Here is a 23,205-nt window from a genome sequence, read left to right on the forward strand (position 1 = left end):
AGACACCCTGGGGCTTCAATTAATACGCTTTATTGATAAACTGCACGAAACAGATAGAGGCGATATGACGGAGTTGGTGGCTGAAGTAGAACAGGCGAGTTACTTGTTATGTTGTTAATCCATTAATGGTGTATTGTATGGTGTGTATGAACTTGACAACTACAAAACGGTCAACAGTCAACAGTGTAATCAAATTAGCTGATGACTGTTTTTCTGACCTATACAGGTAATACACCGCCTCTACAATGACCCTGATCCTGCTAACAAGGACAGAGCCCAGAAGTGGCTGATTGAGGTGCAGAACTCGGCCGAGGCATGGCAATTGTGTTGGCTATTACTGCAACACCAGAAACAAGAAGTGGAGTTCTTCGGTGCATCCATCTTGAACCATAAGATTGTCCGAGCATGGTATGTTAATCCACAGTGCATGTTGTGAACCCTATTGTGTTATAAGGAAGCTGTATATTAGATTCCCAAATGGCTATATTCACTTTGTAGGATTCTATGTATGTAGCAAGCATAAATTTGTGATAGATTGTTCAGATCTGAAGTTGTAATGTCAGTTAATGATATTCATTGAATTGTTGTCATAGAGCTAATAATTGATGTAGTGATAGTTTCGCTGAACTTTACAAATATTAGTCTTCCATTTTATGTATACCAATCTCCTTCGTTTGCATATCTGCTTATTAAACCTTTATTTTGAAGTGCACATAACCGAGAGTGAATAATAAAAGAGTATTCAATCTTGACATAATGTATAAGCTTTCTTTAATGAATCCTTGTGGTGACAAAACCTTAGTCTTTGTCAAGTTGTGAAGTTTTTACACTCTAAGAGATGAATTCACATCTTAATATTGCTCACAAATAAAAAATATATGGTGCTTTGGTACTCTCCAACAAATGAAGTTTAGCAGACGTACCATATCTTTTTTGTTAAATGCCGTACTTTCAATAGTAGCCACACTCGAGTGGTACAGTGATCAATTTTGAAAATAATGGCTTCAACATTGTTTTCGAGCATCGAGTGGTGGTTAAATTCGCAGAAATAGTCACTGCATCGATTTTTAGAACTAAAGTAATAAGCACTGTAGTGTTTAACCAAGTAAACAAAATTATGGTAATTGACATTAGTCAACACAATGTTATAGGTTGCTAGACAGTTATTGCAATAAGGTGTATATACCATCTTTGTACCTAAGTGTATTCATATGTTTTTGCAATCCTTCTTATAATTGTAATGCCTAATTTATAATGTAATAAACTTCTTAAGTTATGTACATTGAATAACATTTGCAGTGTATCCATTGGCATGTGCAAAGTTTGAGTGTTTTATGTGTACTTGTAATTGCAATCATCTTATGTTAGATGTGTACTGTAAATGTTATAATTCTAATCGTTCCTCTAGTGGAAGCATTTATGATGGTGAAGTCACTGAAATGTATTTCTGGATTGAGTGTCCATGTAATGAAATGGCTTACCTAAACCTTACTTAGCATTCTAACCTCTTCCATAGAACAATAAATTGTTGGCTATTTGTCACCTTTGGTAACTATAGTTGATTGCCAGTGGGTCCACTTGTACTGTAACAATATTCTCTCCTCCATTATCATGTATTCTTGATACTATTGTAGACATTGGGGTTGTTCACGCATCATACTGTACCTCTTTGACACATTGCTACACGCAATTGCACAACCAAACATGGCACTTCAAATTGGTGAATTCCTTCACAAGAAATATGTATAATGTGTAACCTTTGTTTCTTGTCTAGGAAGCCACACAAAGTGTTGAGTGGCTAAAAGAAGGGAACTAGGAGCTTTTATCAAATCCGTGCATTAAAATACTTTATATTTACATTAAAGTGTCGATATTATTTAATTTGATAGTTTTGCAGTAACAAAAATAGACAGTAACTAGTTTAATCTAGTCTTCTTCTTCTTCATCACCAGCACTGGTAAGTTCTATTCTTCTTCTCTGTCACACTGTCAATATTAACAGCAATGCCACCAGCTTTAACTAACCTTACAGACTCAGAATGGTTAAAATCCTTTTTGTACTGCAAGTTGTTGTTGTGACCTCAACAAGAATTGTGTAGTGTGTCAGCAGCCCTGAACACAATAAACAAACAGAAAAATAAACAGGTGACTCTTGAGTAAACAGGTGATTCTGTAAGATCTATATCCAGAAGATTCTCTTATACTTTTAAGTCTTCTAATCATGGGGTTGATCTTTTGTTGAGTTTAGATGTTAGGTGCATGACCAACCCTCTCTGACAGACACTAGAGGGTTTGGTGATTTATTTCAACCCTCAAACTCTTTCCTGTTTTATGTTTATCCCTTGATCCCACAGATTGATTGTAAGGTATGTATTTTAGCAAGCTAATAATACAATGTAGAATTATAACGGTGAAGTGAAGTTACACTCGCTTATGCCAAGGAAAATTGACTGTCTCATTACTGTGCCATGCAATGTATAATAGCTTACATACAACCCTACCCCCTGGCCTGCTAAAAAGGGCCCAATAAAATAGTGGCACAAGTTTTTTTTGTACTTAGCATATCAACCACTCTTGGCTGCTGGAATGTGATTGGTTGTTCAAATGGTAACCACTTCAGTGTCATGTGATTGTATGGCTTCTCATGTATCAACCACACTTGATATACTGGATACTTTTATGGCTTCATTGCCTTGTTAATCCTGACATTGTTCCCTTACTGCATATCACTGTTCTAATCCAGTTTTCTTGAGAATTGTTTTGTACCATTAGCCAAATTAGAGGAAGTTGTGGAGATGTGTATGTATGAGATAATTGTTTGTTATTCCTCAATACACACTTGAATATGGGAAATTTTCGAGGGACGAAACTTGTGTGAATTTTGCAAGTAATGGTAGCTTTGTGAAAATATAATCGTGAAAAATATAATAGTTATTACCTTACCAAAACTGTATTTCTAGACTTTTGTGAATTAATAAAACGCGAAAATTGTATTTTACACTGTTTCATGAAAGTTTCGTCCCTCAAAAATTTCTCATTATACGGTAGCTTTTGTGAGGTTTACTGGTTCAAAAATTAGTGTATCAACAATCAATATTAGTGTTAAAAGTAGCCACAACTATATGAAATGTCTCTATGGCTATATTGTCCTCCCGTATGATTCATTGATTATCACTTTCAATACTCACATACCTACCTAACGTATTGTAGAATATATTGTTTGCCTGGGAATTAGGATATTCACAAAACATTTTGTTTCTAGTATCTCAAGTGTGTAGGAGAGTGAGTCAGGTAATCAACTTAGTCAACTTTAACATCTCCATGGAAACTAATTTGTACACATTATTGATTGTTTTGTTGAGAGGTTTTTTGCCGTTCTTATTGCCAATTGGATCCATATATTTCATGTGCTGGGTACAAAGCACACGAATGGTGTTTTAAAAGCATGACAGATAGCAGAACTTCCAAAAAATGAAAAGCAGTTAAGATAGGTGACCTGGGGCCTTGTACTGTATCATTTCTCCAAGGCTAGTAAATAAATTAAAGCTAAAGCTGCAAGCATACAATGAATAGATACGTATGTATTTAAGAAATTCGAGGAGTCCTTATATATACATTACGTACTATACCACAATACATTGGAATGAAACTTGACCCAGTATATCGGTAGTCAATACTACTATATTGTGTAGTACACTGTAAAGTACTGTATTATGAGTAATGTGCAACTGATCGAATATTTGAATATTGTATATACATTTCTTGTATCATCATGTGGTAAAAATTTTTTTCAAATGTTAGTGGAAGCTATTATAATAGTTAAATCTTTTTCGTGGAGTCAATACAAGCCACGAAGACAGCAAACTGTGTAATACAGCACACAGAGGCATGATTAGTGGTAGAAATCTCTCTCTAGCACAGCTATCTACACCCACCAGAGATCTTGTGATCAGTATGGCCTCACTTGGTTGCCATTGGTGTGTCATGTGGAGACTACCATTACCAAGTTATGGTATGAATGCTGGACTTTACCAACTATTAATTTGTGGGTCTATTTGATGATATGTGATTTCTTCTTGATTGTGTCTGCTATCAGGTTTTTAATGGATTCTTTATCTGCTAAATATCTTTTTTGAAAGGTGTAACATAATTCCACTTGGCCTTTGCTGTCAAGTAAATGATAAAATACTGCAAACTTCCTCCTAAGGACGATATCTTACATGCATCCATTCCTATAACAGGTAGCCAAGATGCAAGGCTACGTATATGAAACTAAAATATACCAGTACAGTGTACCAGTATTTATGCACGTACCTGCTTCTAACTTGTACTACAGTTTCTGACCATTAACTAATGATGTCACTATAATAGGGGGGGTTGAAGCTTTGGTATTTGTGTACTCCATATGGTGGTCAATCACAATGTAGTGTTTTAGGAGTTATCATATCTGCATGCTGTGATATAGTTGCTGTTAGTGACCATTAGAATGTTATTTGTACTATGCGCGTAAGTACTTGTTGTGGAGCAGTTCTGTGTATCTTTATGCAGCCATGACTGGCATACTGGCTTCTCTTGATGACTTGGGTGACCAACTTAGACAGATTCCGCACATCACACACACACACACACACACACACACACACACACACACACACACACACACACACACACACACACACACACACACACACACACACACACACACACACACACACACACATGTAACTTATGTTCGTTCTTTCTTACCATTAGGAGGGAGGTATCCCAGGAGCAGTATGAACAACTGAAGTTGGAGCTGTTCAAAGCCATCCTCACATATGCTCAGGGACCAAAGATAGTCCGCTCAAAGTTGTGTGTCACGGTAACCAACTATTACCATATATAGACAAAATGGTACAGGAAAATATGTCATTATTGGACATACTGGTTCAAACAGTCAATACATAGTTTTATGCTAACATTTTGAAAGTTGGCAACTAGTACCGTTGCTATAACTACAGTTTTACTTAAAGATTAGGAACAGTATGTGCTGTACATATTTTCCTGCAACTTTTGATATTCTATACTTACATATTACCTGATGAATAATACTTATAATACATATATGATTAAACAATTCACGTTCTGGAGGAGTATGTGAACTGGTTTCAGTGGTGACACATGTCAAGGGAGCACACACAAAACAAGCCTTTGACTGCCATATATATACACACATATACATAGCCAGTTGATTGCATGGGCTGGAGGAACTTATTATACACAAGGGAATAATAGGCAGGTAGCTAGGATTCAGGTAATTTGGATAAACCCATGTTTTGCTCACTTACTCATGATGCTTGTTCATAACCACTATTAACCAGCCTGCATTCATCCTTGTAAATTATTTGGTAGATTGTACAGTGTACATTTTATGTGGTGAGTTAATAGATTGGAACTGCATGTCATCTAGCCAGGAGTGAATCATTTGACTGCTGTAATGAAGTGAGCTAGTGTATTGGCAGCGTCCTTTATTGGTTCCATTCTATTTTGATGTGCATACATTTGCTTCCCTTGACAACAGGATGAGCACCAAGATCTGATATTTTGAGTAGTCTATCTCTGTAGGTTCCTTGTTACAACAGGTCTGAAAATATGATGGACAAAAAATTAGTTATAAAATGTCTGTTGTGTACCAGTCTAGCTAGGTCCTGCTGCAGATTAAATGAATAAACAATAAGTCACTACCTCGCTTGTATATGTGTGTTGTTACAGATGGCAGATCTGGTATTGTACACTATTCCTGACCACTGGCCTAATGCTGTAGCCAGCATGGTGGAAACCATGAGGAAGGCTTCACTCCAAATAGTGAGCACCACACCACAATAATAATTGACAATCATCATGTACACATGATTACTATAGGGAGATCAGTGGCAGAATGTGTTAGTGGAACTGTTAACAGTGTTACCTGAAGAGGTGTAGTTTAGCATCTAATACGTGTGTGTGTGTGCGTGCGTGCGTGCGTGCGTGCGTGCGTGTGTGTGTATGTGTGATGTCCATGCAGACTCAATATTATGATAATCAGAAATTATGTAGTGTACAGTATATCGCTAAACAAAGTGGAGTCTTATGTAAGGTTGCCAAGCTATAAATACTCTTAAGTAGATACAAACAGGAGCAAATTGATGTTTACACTTAAAATTCCCACCTGATCGAATCATTATTGTTTTCAGTACAAGATGTTTAATGTTCTGATCTTGTCACTTTGTAGTTTGACACAATCTCCACAAGTGTTATATCCTCCAAGAAGGGCATCCTCAGATCTGAGCTACGTAACAGCATCCCAACTGGTCAGTACTATAGTGTACAGCCTGTACTATTGTATTGTGGTATTTAGTTTTGCAGTTCATTGAAAGCATCCTTGTGTCAGGAGGGAATAATGAGCTTAAATCAAGTGTAAGTTGTGTATTGTAATGTGGAGGTGTACACATCTTATGTTTAGGATGTCTTATTGCATGTGGTTGGTGGTTTGTCTCTCTTTTTGGAGACATAAGCAATGAATACATAAATGTATTTCCGGTTAGGCTATCAACTGTCTCAGCAAGTGGTCACAATTTGGCCTGCCAGTGGACAGTATTGATGGTATCATTTCCTACCTGTTTCAAGTGATGGATGACAGTGAACTATTTGATGCATCAACAGGCACCCTCACTGAGATCATCAACGGTCCAGACATTGATCAATACGTCAACACGGTCAAGAAGTTCCTTTCCAGAGTGCTGCAGCTTGGTACACTGGTGGAGCGTAAGATTGAGGAAGATGACAGGGAGGCCAGTCTGCAGATATGTACTCTGCTAGTAGCTGCATTACAAGCTAACATGAGGTCACTGATGAGTGTAACTGAAGAAGATGATAACTTCCAACAGGATAGTCTAGCATCTCTTCAAATGTTACTGGTGTGTATTGTATGTACGTGATGGACATAATGTGCTGTAGAGTGTCTGTCTGTCTGTCTATGTAGTGTGTGTTTGCTGTCGTGTATAATGTCTAAGCCAGATCTGATAAGCACCCATGTGGGTTATTAATAGTGCAGTCTTGCTTGCACGATGAAACTGTAATTTCATTGGTAACATTTTGAAGGTTTTAAAAAATAACAAGGTTCTAGTACTTTGTAGCAGAAAAATTCAAACCTTCATTCCACTATTTTGTATTGAAACTGGGAAAGGTCATTTCAAAAAAATGTGGAGCACTTCTCTATAACGAACACCTTTTACAAAGGATAATAATTAAATTGTGTAACAGATTTTTTCCTCCATATACTGCATATTATATTGTTTGACATCAAATGGTATAAGAAGGCTAAACATTTTATTGTGGCTATACCGTATAATAGAAAATTCCTCCAAAGGTTATACAGTCAACATTTTCTGCTTATTCATGCGTTTTATATTATAAAAATACAAACTCGTCTGTCAAGCATTTTCTAGAGGTGCATCAATAATCAGATGGCACATAAATGCAATTATAATCAGATGCCAGCTTAAGCTTTGGGTATAATCAAGAGTTATGGACTCTTGCTATAAGTGTGTAAGCGAACGTGGACAGCCTTGTTTTTGCATATCGGTAACATGTTTAAACAAGCAACAGATACAGACATTATATATATATATATATATATAACATGTATTTTTGGGCACTTGTGCTCCTAGCAATGCCTGTTTATGTAATGTCACTCTGTCACTTCACAACAAATTATTAGAGAAAAGGTCCATGCTACCATATCGGATCAGCTTTGTTTGTCAGCTTGATAATATTATTTTAATATCGGTTATCGGAATATCGACTATAGTCATATTGGTGCACCTCTACATTTTTCTCACAGATTAACTTCCACTGCTCAACTTGCAAACAGTTTTTCATGGGAATTATACTCTTTGTACGTGACTCTGAAACGAGAAAAGAGGAATCAAAGCCATGTATTTCTGGATTGGTAATATATTTCATGATTACTAGTCCTCACAACAATAGTTCATAGTAAGAAGATACAATATGAAACCTTATCTCGCAGCCTGTAGAATACAATACTTATATATGATATAACATTCCAAACGTTTCATGTGAAATACTGTCACATGTTGACTTCCAGCTAATGTAAACCTCAGCAGAAACTGTACAGTGTATTGTATAGGTACTTGTTGACATGCAAATTAGTGTTGAGTGGTATTAGCAGATTAAAAATAGGTATAGTACGATTGCAGTATTGTAAATGTATGTATGTGCATACATTATTTCATCACTCTGGCATGGTAAAGCTTATTTTGTGTCTAGTTTAGACTACACGTTACAGACTCGTTACAGGCTCAGTATGATACAGTTTTCATGTTGGTAGTTAGTGGGTCTGCCATCTTTTGTCCATAGTATTTCTGTATCCAACAATTCATTTTAAATTTCCTTAAAGATGAACTACACACTACCTCACTTCGCTTTGTTTTTGATAGTGACTTCCAAATAGTTCATAGACAAAGGAGACACCATGGGGTGAAATATTAATAATATGATACATTGCTTGTGTAATGTGATAATTACAAAGCACAGTATTTATAGGGCTTGATTTTAATAGTACTGCTATAATGCAACTATCAATTACGATTTTAGTATGACTATCACATATGTACATGTTCGCTGTAATTGCAGATATGTTCTGACGTCTGTTACGTACAATAAGTATTAAATTTTTGAACTATGTCACTTGATCACACATATCCTGTACCACTTATGCTGTTTGTTATGATGTCACAATACATATCGTTGTGTCATTAACGTCATCACATCATATTACATTGTGTACTATATGTAACTACTAAACGTCTAAAGTTTGACGTCTACAGTAAATGATATATTATTTACAGCTAGAAGTGTCACTTGTGATGCAACTAGTGAAACGATATGTATTATATAGGAGGAAGATTGTGATTTGCAAATATTGCGAATGTATGAAATATTTATCACGGCAGCTCCAGCATTCGTTTCAGCCATTAGACATGTACAAAAAGTGTTTGGAGTGAAATATAAAACACAACCTTCACAGGTACTTTTTAAGTATTATTCACTAGCAGAGAAAGTTGATTGCAGGATTACTTACATATATGGTTATCCCCAGTAGCCTCTTCAGAGCCTATGCTCCCAATACGACATTACTGCTGACCAGTTAACAATATTTATTGGAAATATTAGGCTGCTCGTTTACAATATGTCCTGTCTCCAATACATTCAGTCAACTGTAATTGACAAAAATCACAAATTTTCCTACACATATATACTGATGACAATATCTTGTGTTGGCTATTCAACTTGTAGAACTATGCTTATACCAAATATGTGTGTGGGTACAGCCAACAGACTCCTTATATTGTAGCTTATAAGGTGATACATTTTTATTGCTTCTCTTCAGTTCCTAGTAACTTGACATGTACGTACTAGATTACAAACTTGTTTTGTCATGAGCTAGCTTCTGTGTAGCTAGTGCCAGTTACAGCATAATAGACCACCAGAGTTGGGGTAGTTACTTCAGAAAAGTAACTGGTCACTAGTTACTTTTTATTCCATGTAACTTACTTTACTAAGCATCTAGTTACTGTTACTTTCATAAATAAGTTATGCTTGTTAGTTAACTTTTGTAACTTGATATTTTTCCCAGAACAAGGGAAGAAGAGAACCGTATAATAATAATAATGCCATATAGCAGAAAATTTTGGAGGGAGAAAATTTTGGCGAATTAACCATTGACAGAAATTGGTGAATGTATCACATACTTTGCCCATGCAATTTTAATCTGACAGCATTGGCAACGAAGCTTTGTGATGTCTATGAATGAAGTACTACAGTTCAATGCCTCTCATTCAAATTGACGCGCTCTTCTTATGTAAATAGCTAGTTATAACAAAAACAGCATGCACTAGCTTGCTAAGCAGCCCGTTAGTCAGTCTGAATCAAGACTGGCATGCGTGTGCCGAGGCATGTGCATGGGTAGCTGAATTGCCTTGCCTGAGCTATTAGTCTAAAACCATACTGTATTCAATGGGATACTTGCGGAAGACTAACCATTCACCGCTGTAACAATATTCACTCAATGATGAAGAACAGCATCACTGATAGTGTTTTTCTAAACACTATCAGTGTTTAGAAAAATAGCGAGTAAAATTTTGGTGATTCCATGCACACTCGCCAAATTTGCCAACATTTTCTCCCACCAAAATTTTCCACTATACGTTATGTACACTTTCTGAAAATAACAATTCTGTGACCATTTCAGCTCAGTTTCAACTGTTACATCTGCTGAATCATGATGAGCAGTACACAGAAAGTGTCTACTGTAGCACAAAAATTGAAGTGCTCTTGCTTTTAAAGCATAATTACAGTGTTACTATTGTAACTAAGTTACTTTTCGGGCAATTGTTACTAGTTACAAAGCATGTAACTAGTTATATTACTAGTTACTGTCAAGTAACTAGTTATGTAACTTAGTTACAAAAGTTACCCTCAACTCTGTAGACCACGTGTGTATTTTATACTTTTGGTACAATATGTTCTTTAATATTTCTTGTGAAGTAAATACTAATCGTAGAGGGGGGCACTCTTAAATGGTAATGAAAGTGTACAATTCAGTCCTATAATTCACCCCCCACTTTTTACTATGCTGCTCTACTATAATACTAATTGTGTTGTGTAGGACTTCACCAGTCAGGCTGGCTATTACCCAGTGGATGAGAAGTGCTCTCAGGTCACCATGAGATTTTGGGAGGAATTGATTGTGAGTTTTGAGTTGTTTTATGCAACACTTTTCATACAATATGCTACTGGTACCAAATTTGTACTAGTAATAGCATGGGTAGCAGTGAAATTTGGGATAAATATCACGAGTGTTGTATTGGAAATTTACCATTTCCAATACAACAAGAGTGGTATTTATCCCAAATTTCACTGCTACCCATGCTATTCCCAGTTAATACCATACTCGCTGCATATACGCATGCTGTGCATTAGCGTTGCTATGTATGCAATTTGTCACTATGTACTAAACACGCGTCGACACTAATTGGTGCTACATTGTTAACATAAATTCTAGCCAATGAAATTACAATTACAACTTTTTCACTGCTGTCAGTGAAATACGGGATAAATTTCACTGCTACTATTGAGACTTTTGTATAGGCAGTGAAACAGGTATGGTATTAAATTATGTATTGTATAGAGGTACTTGCAGCATGCCTTAGTACAGTAGACCATGGTTTACCCGTACCCTTGCTTATCCGAAATTAGAAATGACTGTTCTATTAGAGTATTTTGAGTACAGGTGTATGTTCTATTAGAGTATTTCAACTATGTGGGCTTTACTCCTCTGAACACTTTTATCATTGCCTGAGACACATTGGGGTTTGAGGGTCTACTGTACAAAACTTTAACAGTTTTGTTTATGTTCTTCCTCACATTGTGCAGTTTTGTAGTTTTCCCTAATCCTGTGTAATCACAGAATGCATGCCCCATTATCCATATTATCTACTTGTCTACGGTGTTGTTTTTAGACTAGTAACTGACAGCAGATGTGATGTCCTAATAGACAATAGAACCAAAAAGGCCCAAATCTAATATTTGAATATGTACACAATGTTCCATTTTGTTGCTACAATTAATACACAGTGAATGGATGAATTGTGACACTATATATGCTTCACTTATCATATGCAATATGATGTAATATGATGTTAAAACGTGTCACTTGTTGTCTAGTGCTTATTTCTGCCAAATACAACGAAGCTAGCAAGCACACTAGGACCAAGTTTGGGTGATTTTGTAGACTGTGTTAAATACAGTATTTAGTTGATTTGTGATTAGTTGATTTGTGGGCCTGAGCGGACACTATCCAAAAATAAAGATACATTAAACTATTATATGATGCTGCATGGCACTATTATTCGACCATTTTGATACTTACTTGTATGGTTTACAAGACCTCTAAGTCACCCAAGTCATATCACCATGGTTACTCATGTTACTCCTCATGTTTCACAGTTGGCATATCGGGAATATTTAGCTACTGTTCAAGTTTACCATGGCTTAAAAACAAGATGGAGATGAATGCTAAGGGTGTGGTAGCACCAGTAATAAGTATTCGCAGAAGTGTTGTGCCGCACTATTCGAGGATATGATACAGTTAAAAATATTTGCAGAAGCAAGGACAAACCCTTTAAATAGTTATAGTGACACATAATTCAAATATACATACAGTATGCTGATTGTTAAATACATATCCCTAAATACGCATTGTGATTACAACACATACATCATTTGGTGGATTATTTCTCACTACACAGGAAACTGTCACTGATGGAAGCTCCGACAAATATCAAGAAATGATAGAGTTTTATGAGTCTACCTTCAGTGGACTAATACAGGTAAGAGTGTATGTGTGTCTGTGTGTGAGTATATAGTCTGGTTGTTACAAATACATAAACTAGACTAGCTGTACTATCTTAACAACAGATCAATGTCTCATAAGCAGGGAATATGTCAGATTCAAAATCTTGCAAGTTCTAGCAATATGTAAAAGGCTACAGCAAAAAGGTCACCTTGTTTTCTAGTGCAAGGTGAACACGGACAAGTCATGCACAAGTTGAAACCAAAACGGGTTAATTATATGAATGATACTACAGATATCCATGTACATTCTAAACCTGATTGTTATGAAATACTTTTACACAATACCCGTAAATAGAGAAATGTGACTGCTATACTGTGCATTTGAATAGAAAATTTGTCTTTTCATCTATTATCCTAACAAACTGTGAGTAACGTAAATTGACCTCATGAATAAGTGTATAGTCACTTGTTGTAAAATAACATCTACTGTACACGTTGGTAATTATTTTTATAAAACAGTAAAAGAAATTGCAGCCATATTTAGTGGCAGCCTCCCTCAATACATTTTCATATATCATTGATTATAACCATACTGATCTTCATTACTTCACAGATACTACCCCAGAAGTCTCAGTATCCACCAGAAGACAGCTGGGATAAGAACTGGGATGAAGGTAATGTGTTGTCCCATCTGGACTATAGATCTGCTGTTTATTGACTCAACATACTCTAATAGAACATCTAGACGGTCACTCAATTTCACCAGTAATACATAAGTAATGTACCTAACAATATATTGCCCCAATATCCCCCTCTTGGCTTTGCAGGAGAAATTGACATGAAACTGTTACTGGAATTTGACACGTGCCTATGTATTTTTTGTTGTTGCTATCTTCTGTATAACATCAAATTCCCATGTTGCACCTAGGATTTATGGTGACACGCTAGGTTTGCCCTATTATGGGCATTTGATATTTGGGTGTGTCAAATCCCTACCGTAGCCCCATATATGCTTGTAGGTAGTAAGGCACAATACATTGATAGGTGCATAACTAGTTCAGTACTAAACAAATATGTAGGCGTAACAAATCCTGTGATTGCCAAAACTTCCCTGTCTAAGCAGCTTTGTGTATAGAATGGCCAATCGTCTAAACCCAGCTACCGTAAATTCCCTCATTGGAAAATTTGCTGGATATAGGCACAGTAATCAACCTGTACATTTGACCAACTTGGTTGTGACCAAGATAATGAAGCAAGTCAGTGTATGCGTGTAAATTTCGTCTAATTTATTTTCTTCACAGATGAACAAGATGATTTTATCAAGTGTCGAGATGATATTAGTGATCTTGTGGTGTGTACTGTGTAGTGTAGTTCTTGTAGTGTAGCTCCTTGATAGAATCAAGAGCTTAAGTTATACCTTGTAAGCTCTCTTAATAGATTTTATTCAACTATGAGTCTAAGAGTTATATTATAGTGTCTCTATATTTTGTATGCTGACCTGCAGAGCTAGTAACTTAGGTGTAACTTGACCACATTCAGCACACATTGTAATAGTGTTCTGTATAGAGTCTGTGTTGTGTTATCTATAGACAACGTTCACTGCTAGCAACACACTACAGATGGAGTTGTTGCAGAATCTCTGCTCCAACATGGAGACAACATTAAGAGATTCTAGTCCTCCATGGCAGGTGAGAATGTGCTTCCTTTTCGTAGTAAGTATAAGTGTACTCGTGTATAAGTTCAGGCAATGCATGTATTTCTAATTTTTTTTAAAGATTGCTAATCCAGGAGCTCATTTGAGTACTTATCCTCTACTCACTGAGTGTTTAATCACTTCAATTTGTACATGATAGAGGGAACTACAGGGTTAACACTATCCATACACTAATTCTCATGCTTTTGTTTTGAGTTTTGGGCCCCAGTTAAGGGGCAAACAAAAAATAATCATTTCATACTCATTATGTGTCCTCCTCCACGGAAATCTTTAGTAAAAGGCGAAAGATTTATTCGCTCTGAAGGAAGACCAGAGTGACTGGGCAGGAACAACCTCGCCTTATATATACCCTAGTATGATGGATGTGATTGTGGGTTTGAGTTATAACATCATACCAACGTCATCTGACTCACGCGTGTGGCTTCCCTAACCACAGTACATACCAGTATGGCTTTGTGTAAACTGTGACTAATTGTTGAAGCCATGTTATGTCTGTTGCCTTTCAACCCTGATTCAAAAACTGTAGTTAGACTTTTATCCTTAGGAAGTCTTTGTTTCTGATTTCAGTATATCCATTCTGTTTTCCTAATATTGTTGGTTCTGTTTCTCTAGCCAGTGGAGGCCATCCTGTTCCTACTGAAGTCATTCATGCCATGTCTACAGAACATCAGTACTCAACAATCATCTTATCTGCAGAAGATGCTCAGTTATATCCCTCACATGCCGTCACACCCCATCCTCACCAGAACTGCTTTATCACTGCTGGGTGAGTTTTTGAGGGTGGTATGGTGCATAGTGGCACACACGCACACGCACATGTTACACTGCAGAAAAGGCTCACATATTGTAAAGTCTTAATGGTTTGTTTATTTCTTCTTATTAAGGATCAATGGGTACTTGGTTAAGGAACCAGCCGACATTCTTAAGGGACATCATTCCTATGGTACTGGGAGCCCTTAAGGAACCCTCCGTTGCCCCGATTGCTGCACTGACCTTCAAAGACATCTGTGATGATTGTGCTGAACAGCTGTCTTGTTTCTCTGAGCAGCTAATGTCTGCTTGTCGGGTGAGTATTTGTGGTGTAACCTTGTTATAGGACACAGCGTAATAGTAGTTCTGTGTCCCTATCCATGTAGGAAGCACTGGTTAACCCCAACTTGGAGAAGAGAGAGTGCACAAGACTAATAGCAGCCATTTGTACCATCATCTCAACTCTACCAACTGAACAACTATCAGAACATCTTAACACTCTTGCTGGATCAAGAATTGAGCGATTAGAACAGTTAGCACAACAACAGGTACTGTGTGTAGCACATGTGTTGCACTGCAATAGTACAATGTACTGATGAGTTAATATCATCATGCGGATTTTTAATGTGCTTAATTTTTTGATGGTGATGATTCTTCATACCTCTACCAAGTGCTATATTTGTTGGAAGGGTACTGTGGTTATAGATCCATAAAAAATGACAGGATCTTTTCTCTGTAAAATTTGTCTATCTTATACCTACTATAAAACCGTCCATTGATGATAGTACACAGTGCAAGTTATGCACCATGTACACTGTAAATATTACACTGCATAGAACACTTTTGCTGTGCAACATTTTATATTGTTTTGTTCCATGTCACACAGCCCACTCCAGTAAATCATCCAATAGTAGACCTTGAGGTGTCATTAATTGGAACATTGTGTCATTTTGTTAACCCATCACTCCAAGACAAGGAACAACACCCAGTGAGTGTATATGTAGTGACTGTGTCAATGTGTTGCTGTGACTGTGTCAATGTGTTGCTTTGACTGTCCTGTCTCAATTAAAAACAGAATTGTGTGTTTGCTGTTTTATTAAGCCTTGGGAACTGTTAACAGCACCAAGTAGTCATTAACATGTCTCACATAGTTCTTATGATTTTCCATGGTAGCTCCCAAAACTCATAATGGTTTACAATCTTAAGGTACCATATAAGCCCCAGGCATGTGTTTCTTTAATCTTACAACCAGCAATCTTTTTGTAACAGCTGCCACTGACTGTATGCTTTGACAAGCTACAAGTTCATTATTTGCATGTGTCTTATGAAAGATATGATGACTTGTTCTTAAAATATTTTATTTGTGTAGATGTTACCAATCATGTTAAGAGTATGGCCATCCCTGAAGTCACTGATGTTACAGTGGTGTCAAGATGAGATCATTGTTGATGTAAGTCAGTAGCTACAAACAATTCACCAGCAAAGTGCAGTGTGTAGTACAGTACGCTAGTACTGTTTAAGTAGGATCCCCAAAAAATGATGCGTGACGTCTAAAATGCTGCATTAAAAAACCATCCTAGAGACACCTTACACAATGAAAATCACCTTTATATGGAAAAGTAAAGCATCAAAGACAAGAAAACACTTACAGGCAGCTAGATATAGAATTTTTTTTAATTACCAAAACTCAAATTTTTGTCTGCCTACCTGCCAGCCTGCCTGACAACAGTCACAAGGCTGGAGGCCAAACAAAACAGCACACGGCCACCATTTTGCACCACAATAACAAACTCACCAGTGGCATGTGCCTTTTGGGGTTCCGAAAAGTGTGTGCCCTCCCTCGTCTTTTATTTTCAATCAGGCTGATCATCTTCTTGATGCAATGAAACCATACCGAGGCATTAATTTTCCGTATCAATGCCTTCCTTGAGCAGTATTGCCACAAAATTATTTGAAGTGCTTACACTTGATAGATACCTGTAACTTCGCGATTGGTTTGACACAATACCTATTAATGTTCTTGGCTGATTAGTAACAATCAAGAGCGGGACCATACCATTTCGCTTAATAATCTATTTACTTGATCACAATGACCACACACCCTTGTTATTGGCCTAGCTGCATTCATATTGCTGGCACAGTGAAACATGAAATAGTGACACACCCCCTGGTAGGTGAAGGCCGACTCAAGATACTCTATAATACAGCAGTCACCCTACTAGAACAGTTACACATGTATAGCATAATAAAAAAAAGCCAAACAAACTAGTATATTAAAAATTAAATGAAGTAGGGATCCAAGCAGTGAAACAAGAGATGAATTACAGCATAGCTCAGTGGGAAAATCCCTACTTTGGCATTGAACAAAATGAGTGTTATGACATACCAATTTAGGGATTTTCTCACTGACTTATGCTGTAATACCATCATTCATCCCTTGTTTCACTACTTTTTATCGCTTGGATCACTACTTCATTTTAATTTGTAATATACTATCTGTACCAGCATAGAGCTAGACATTGTTGTGTACTCTCTTGTACAGTCCTATAAAATAAGGGCCTACCTACTTGTACATACATGTATAAAATGTGTGTGTGTATGTGTGTTTGTGTGTGTAAGCGTATAAGAATAGTATGTGAAAATGCCACAGAAAATTTAGTAGAGAAAGCAATAAGAAGCTATTCATTGTTCTATCTGTGACAAGTGGTTTCATATAACATTAGTGGATTCTCAGTACATGATTCAGGGCCTGAAATTATGGTTTGGAAGTGATCTGACAAATCCTGCTAAGTGGTCGGATATACTCAATAATACTGTGCAAAGTGTTCAGACATTAGCCAGAAATGGTCGGAAAATGGCAGATGTCTGACCATAATTTCAGGCTCTGTAATTGCAGACCGGACACCTAGAAACTTGTTCTAAGCTTTCCCCTAACTTAGGCTTGTGTGACCGTTTTACCGACAGCAAACAGAAGGAAGGAAGATGTGTGTGCGCGCATGTGTATGTATGTGTGTGTGTGGGTGTGCGTGAGTGCGTATGTATATGTGTGTATGTGTAACACACACACACGCTCATGCAGGCAGCATAGCCAAGTGGCTAGAGCATTGGCCTGGTAATTGAAAGGTTCCCGGTTTGATGCTTGGTTGTACTAAATTGGTGTTGTTGTTGTTTCCTTGAGCAAGAAACTTTACTCACATTGCTTAGCTGTTTAAATGGGGACCTGGTGGCCTGGTGTCAACTAGTATGGCATGGCCACCCCTTCGATTAGAAATTAAGGGTGTTGTCTGTCTAGCATCACATACTTGTGCAGATGAAATGCAGTACAGTAGACCCTCGGTTATCCAACCCTCGTTTATCCGAAATCGGAAATGACTGCTCTATTAGAGTATTTTGAGTATAGGTGTACGTTTTATTAGAGTATTTCAATGGAGATCAGTATATAAATGTATGGGCTTCAGTTATCCGAACAATTCACTTATCTGAACACTTTTATCATTGCCTGAGAACAAAGGGGTTCGGATAACCGAGGGTCTACTGTATTGCATTATAATAACCACATAATTAAATTCATATTCCTTGGTTTTTTTATTATCAATTGAGAGGTCAGCAAAAGTGTTTGTAACAAATGCCTTTGATTGTGTACTTGGCATTTAGAACGGATATCTTCATGTATCGTCACCATTACAAAGCGCAAGAAAATTTGTACAAGTTATGCATTAATTTACAACCAAGTGATTTGATTGGTTGCACCTGATTCTCGTAATCTGGCACATGTACATGATGCTAGATAGACCTTTAATTCTAATTGAAGGAGTGGTCGCGCAAGACTAGGTATCAATGGGGGGAAACAGCCCATCCATCTGTAACATCAATGGGTACCTGGTATTGACTGGAAGATGACGATCCAGGTGGGACCTCAGGTGCCCACACCTTCACCTGTGTGACATGGTACAGCCTCCTGCAGGTTACTAGTCCTGCCCCAGGAGGACTTGCCTGCGCTGACTCCTAGCACCTGAGTAGTACACAGGTGTCCCAATGCTGATTTACTGGGTAGACATGACCCCTGAAGGCTTTGCTTTTCCTTTTTGTGTATCCGTGCGTATGCGCATGCACACGTGTGTGTGTGTGTGTGTGGTGTGTGGTAAACATTCTCCACCATAATGTGATTAAGGGACTCAATACCCTCCCAGTTTTTTATTAATATTTGTGTACATGTGTATTTACACGTAGTATCATTGTCCCTCACAGAGTATATGTGTATGCTGGAACAAGGCCATCAGGTCACTACAGGAACAATATGGTGTACTAGTGGAAGACAATGCCTCCATCATCCTACAGTGTTTCACTAATACTCTACACCACAAGTTGCTGGATACTGCCACACAGGTTGGTCAACTATTCCCTCCATGTTACTATGACTACCATTTGAAAATCATTACTGTTACTATTATCTTATGCAGTTGGTGGGGATGTTTGGAGGTAACACAACATATACTAATCTACTCACTGAACTATTGGATAGGATGTGTTCAATATGTCTCAATATATTCCAAGCTGGTGAGTTGAATATCTAAAAGTCAACAACCACACACATAGTTTCCATTTTAGATAGACTATATTGCTTGCATATGATGTTTGAAGTATATTAAAGAATAACTTAAAGTACTGCCCAAATGCAATGTCACAAGCAACAATTGCGCTTGATTTTTTTAACAAAAAGGGGCGTGACAGCTGTTTCAAGTCTTCATCCCGGAAAACTCACAAATGAAATGGCTACCATGCCTTTTTTAGCAAGTTTTTTAATCACACACAATTAGTGTTTGCGTCATTGCGTTTGGGCTGTATTGGTACCCAGAAACAGACCATTTGGCCATCCATTTTTAGCAGTGGCTAGTAATGGATACAATGATTGAGACACATATAGTAGTCTGTTGCTGTACAGCCCAACGTGGGTTTCCCCAACTAGGTACATATGTACCAATCCCTGAATCATGTGTGTGGTTATAGTTTTGTTGCCACAAAGCACAAATACATAATCCCATTGTCTAGAAGAAATTCAATTTGTATTTGATTCATGATATATGCATCAATTATTGACATAAAAGATACATCCCTTAGTATAAGCTTCTTGTAGAATATTGTTCTGTAGGTAGTTCAACCATTATAGGAGTGAGTGCTTTTTGGTGGGGACCATGGAATTATAACACTAATGAAAACATACAGTGAAACATGTGTATTATGAATCTCCGACATGAGGTGCAGTTATACAAGAGTAGCTAAAGGTTTGTCAACTGTGCGAGGCTCGGCCAATAATTACAAGGATTTCACAATTCTTAACAAGTTAAACAGTCTGCTGCAGTATGAAACTCATCCTCCACATGAAGGAGTTGTACAGAAGCATTATTGGTATACGTGGTGGTTGCAAAGTATACCACTTAAAGGAGATTTAACACTCGCAACGGTTTTTTACTAGGTGCATGCACCTTTCTTTTTTTCTTTTTTTTTTTTGTAGAAACTTATTGTTTTTGGTGCACTTAAGATACCATTGTGAGGGTAATCTGAGGCTGGTTTTTGGTTAATATATTTGTTGGGAAAATACAAACATTATTGATACTACCAAACTGAATGATATGAGATGTCATTTCTTTTCAGACATGAGAAATAATCCAGACACTTTAAGAACTTTTTTCTATTTACTCACAAGAGTGAGGTGACTTGTGTGTAGCTGAAGTGTTTTTACCTTGTGTGTGTGTGTGTAGACAATGAAGACTGTACCAGTTCTATTAGCAGAGAGACAGACATTCTTAACACTCTTTGAATTTGGTAAGTGGAACATTTTTGTGTATGTAATGTTCTGTTTAGGGTGATCCCATACAGGTTGTGCTGCAGCTCAACTACCAGAATTACCAACTATAAAGGCAGTGACATCGTTTCTTGTAAGCACTGTCACATGTGTACTCACTAAACACACACACACACACACACACACACACACACACACACACACACACACACACACACACACACACACTACACTACACACACACACACTACACTACACACTACACTACACACACACACACTACACTACACACACACACGCGCTACACTACACACACACACTACACTACACTACACACACACTACACTACACACACACACACACACTACACTACACACACACTACACACACACACACTACACTACACACACACACACACTACACTACACACACACACACACACACACGGTACTGTTTCTATTATTGTTTTATATACTACTAACAGGCTGACTACATAGTAGCAGCTCAAACTATTGAGCTATACAGTCAAATGGTGGATACTCATGGCAAATCACTAGTTACCTACATATTACAGGTATGGGCTACACACAGGCTATATGTGTATATCTTATTACTGATCATGTGTACAAAGGATTTTGGTCATCATAGTACTAGATCCCTCAAAGAAAATAGTGCCCCCTCCCCTCCCCCAAAAAATGCTGCTGTCAAAAATAGTCATAGAAATATTTTACTCGACCTAAAATACCTTCACTGAAGAGTTTTATTGTATCTAACATTAAAAGTAAAAAAAGAGAGAGAACTCTTACAGAATTACTATTTTGTTTTAATCCTAATTTCTAGGTGATCTTCCAGCTGGGCCACAGTCAAAGGCTAAGCGATCTTTCACACAACCTCCATTATGTGACACTAATAAACTCACAACTGGTATGTGGCTTTTGGTATCTGACAATATCCACTCTCTATGTCTTGCCTTTATCTTTCACCTTTAATTCTTCTCTTTATCATAGGACTGAAACAAATACTGCAAATACTTGAGTACTCGTTAAGATCACATGACCTAGCTCACATGATGCATTTGGAGTGCCACAATGCAGGCTATAGGGCTTATTGGCTTGTCAGAAACACACTTTAATACAGTGTGTGTATCATTTTTATTACTTGAAAAAGCTGTTAACTACAGCATAAAACATGTCATGTAGTTTGCTCATTGCTTTGATGCCCAACCAGTTCAAAGATACGATACAGTTTGACTCATTGTATTGAGCAACACGGAGTGTTTAATTATGGGTTTGGGTTTACAAGTTAGGCTAGACTCAGCATAATTGCTAAGTTTCGACTAGTTGACAGTTACTAATTAAGTCACGAATGATCAATAAAATATTTGCTTGGGGAATGCGTGGATGATTATTACTACTTATCACGTGTCAGCCATTGAGCAGACCACAGAACAGCACAAATAGGACAACTAGGTTAGTAACTTATATATTAACTCCAAAGTTTGTAAGCTTATTTTAATACAAAATGTTAGCATTAAAAATCCGCACCCCCAATCACAATTTTTCTGGCGCTGTGTGTAAAGCTTAATGATGTATGAACAGCATTCTAATGGCTATTAGCCCACCACTATCAATCATCAGATACTGATGTGTAATAGGAACAGGGTGAGTACTCTGTAGATCTTTCACAAGTGTGCCTAGAGTGATATATACCACTTCTACCACGACTGTGTTGGGTTTTGCCAATACATACACCATTAGCCCTTGGGCCTGCGGCCCTCGTGCTCCGAGTGTATATATCAGCAAAATCCCTCACAGCCGTGGTAAAGGTATTACATTTTGTATGATAGACCTGTACATTGTGTGACTAATTTAATCCTATAGGCAATAGCAGGAGCCTCACCACGTTCACACTTAGAACCACTCACTGATGTACTATTTAGTTTGAACAAAAACTGTATCACCCAATTGTCGGCATGGTTACAGGTATGTGTGTTCCAAATAGTGTACACTTTATAAAATGGTTAATCATTTCCAGGAGCTCCTTCAACAGGATAACTTCCCATCATCAACAGTATCCCTGATGGAGAAACAAAACTTTGCATCAGTACTTCTTAGGTACAGTGAAACAATACATTAGTCATTAACTATCTTGTTCATGTCTTCTAGGTCTTCCAATAAGAGAGCGCTACGAGAAAAAGTTAATGAATTTGCAATACTATCTAGAGGATATCAGGGAACTGGTTATCCAGATTCCTAGGAGTGTGTATTATGTTGTGAACTGTATAATAGTGTGACATCTTTATTATGGTAAATAATTGTGGGAAAGTGCTCACACTTAATTGTAATGTCTACCGCTAAGAGTTCATAATATATATTATGAACTCTTGCTACCGCACACTAGCTCTCAGTAGCCTGTGATATTTGGGCAGAGTTTTTATGTAATACAGTGGTGATTACAATGGTTTTTATGACTCCACATGCATGCAAGGCAAGAAGTACTGAACATGGTTCAACATAAGTAAAGTTGTAGTGTTTCATGGCTAT

At 37.3% G+C, this 23,205-nt stretch overlaps 1 protein-coding gene and 1 non-coding gene across 2 annotated transcripts; one reads left to right on the plus strand and one right to left on the minus strand.

The window, feature by feature from the left end:
- Positions 1–23: 23 nt before the first annotated feature.
- LOC136255348 (importin-13-like) lies at positions 24–23,001 on the plus strand. Its single transcript, XM_066048090.1, has 27 exons — positions 24–94; positions 227–408; positions 4,752–4,860; positions 5,751–5,843; positions 5,901–5,954; positions 6,250–6,328; positions 6,376–6,434; positions 6,563–6,934; positions 10,708–10,788; positions 12,350–12,430; positions 13,009–13,069; positions 13,697–13,746; positions 13,985–14,083; positions 14,722–14,875; positions 14,994–15,175; positions 15,246–15,407; positions 15,746–15,847; positions 16,229–16,309; positions 19,108–19,245; positions 19,320–19,416; positions 20,512–20,564; positions 20,619–20,682; positions 20,737–20,795; positions 21,147–21,236; positions 22,543–22,644; positions 22,697–22,776; positions 22,828–23,001. The coding sequence occupies exons 1-27, from the start codon at positions 65–67 to the stop codon at positions 22,916–22,918; spliced, it is 2,805 nt and encodes a 934-aa protein (XP_065904162.1). The 5' UTR covers positions 24–64; the 3' UTR covers positions 22,919–23,001.
- LOC136257120 (U5 spliceosomal RNA) lies at positions 14,310–14,427 on the minus strand. The gene has a single exon (XR_010701822.1). It is a non-coding gene; the product is annotated as a U5 spliceosomal RNA (small nuclear RNA).
- Positions 23,002–23,205: the final 204 nt, after the last annotated feature.

This window comes from Dysidea avara, chromosome 5 (assembly GCF_963678975.1).
Source record: "Dysidea avara chromosome 5, odDysAvar1.4, whole genome shotgun sequence".
NCBI classification, from domain to species: Eukaryota; Metazoa; Porifera; class Demospongiae; order Dictyoceratida; family Dysideidae; genus Dysidea; species Dysidea avara.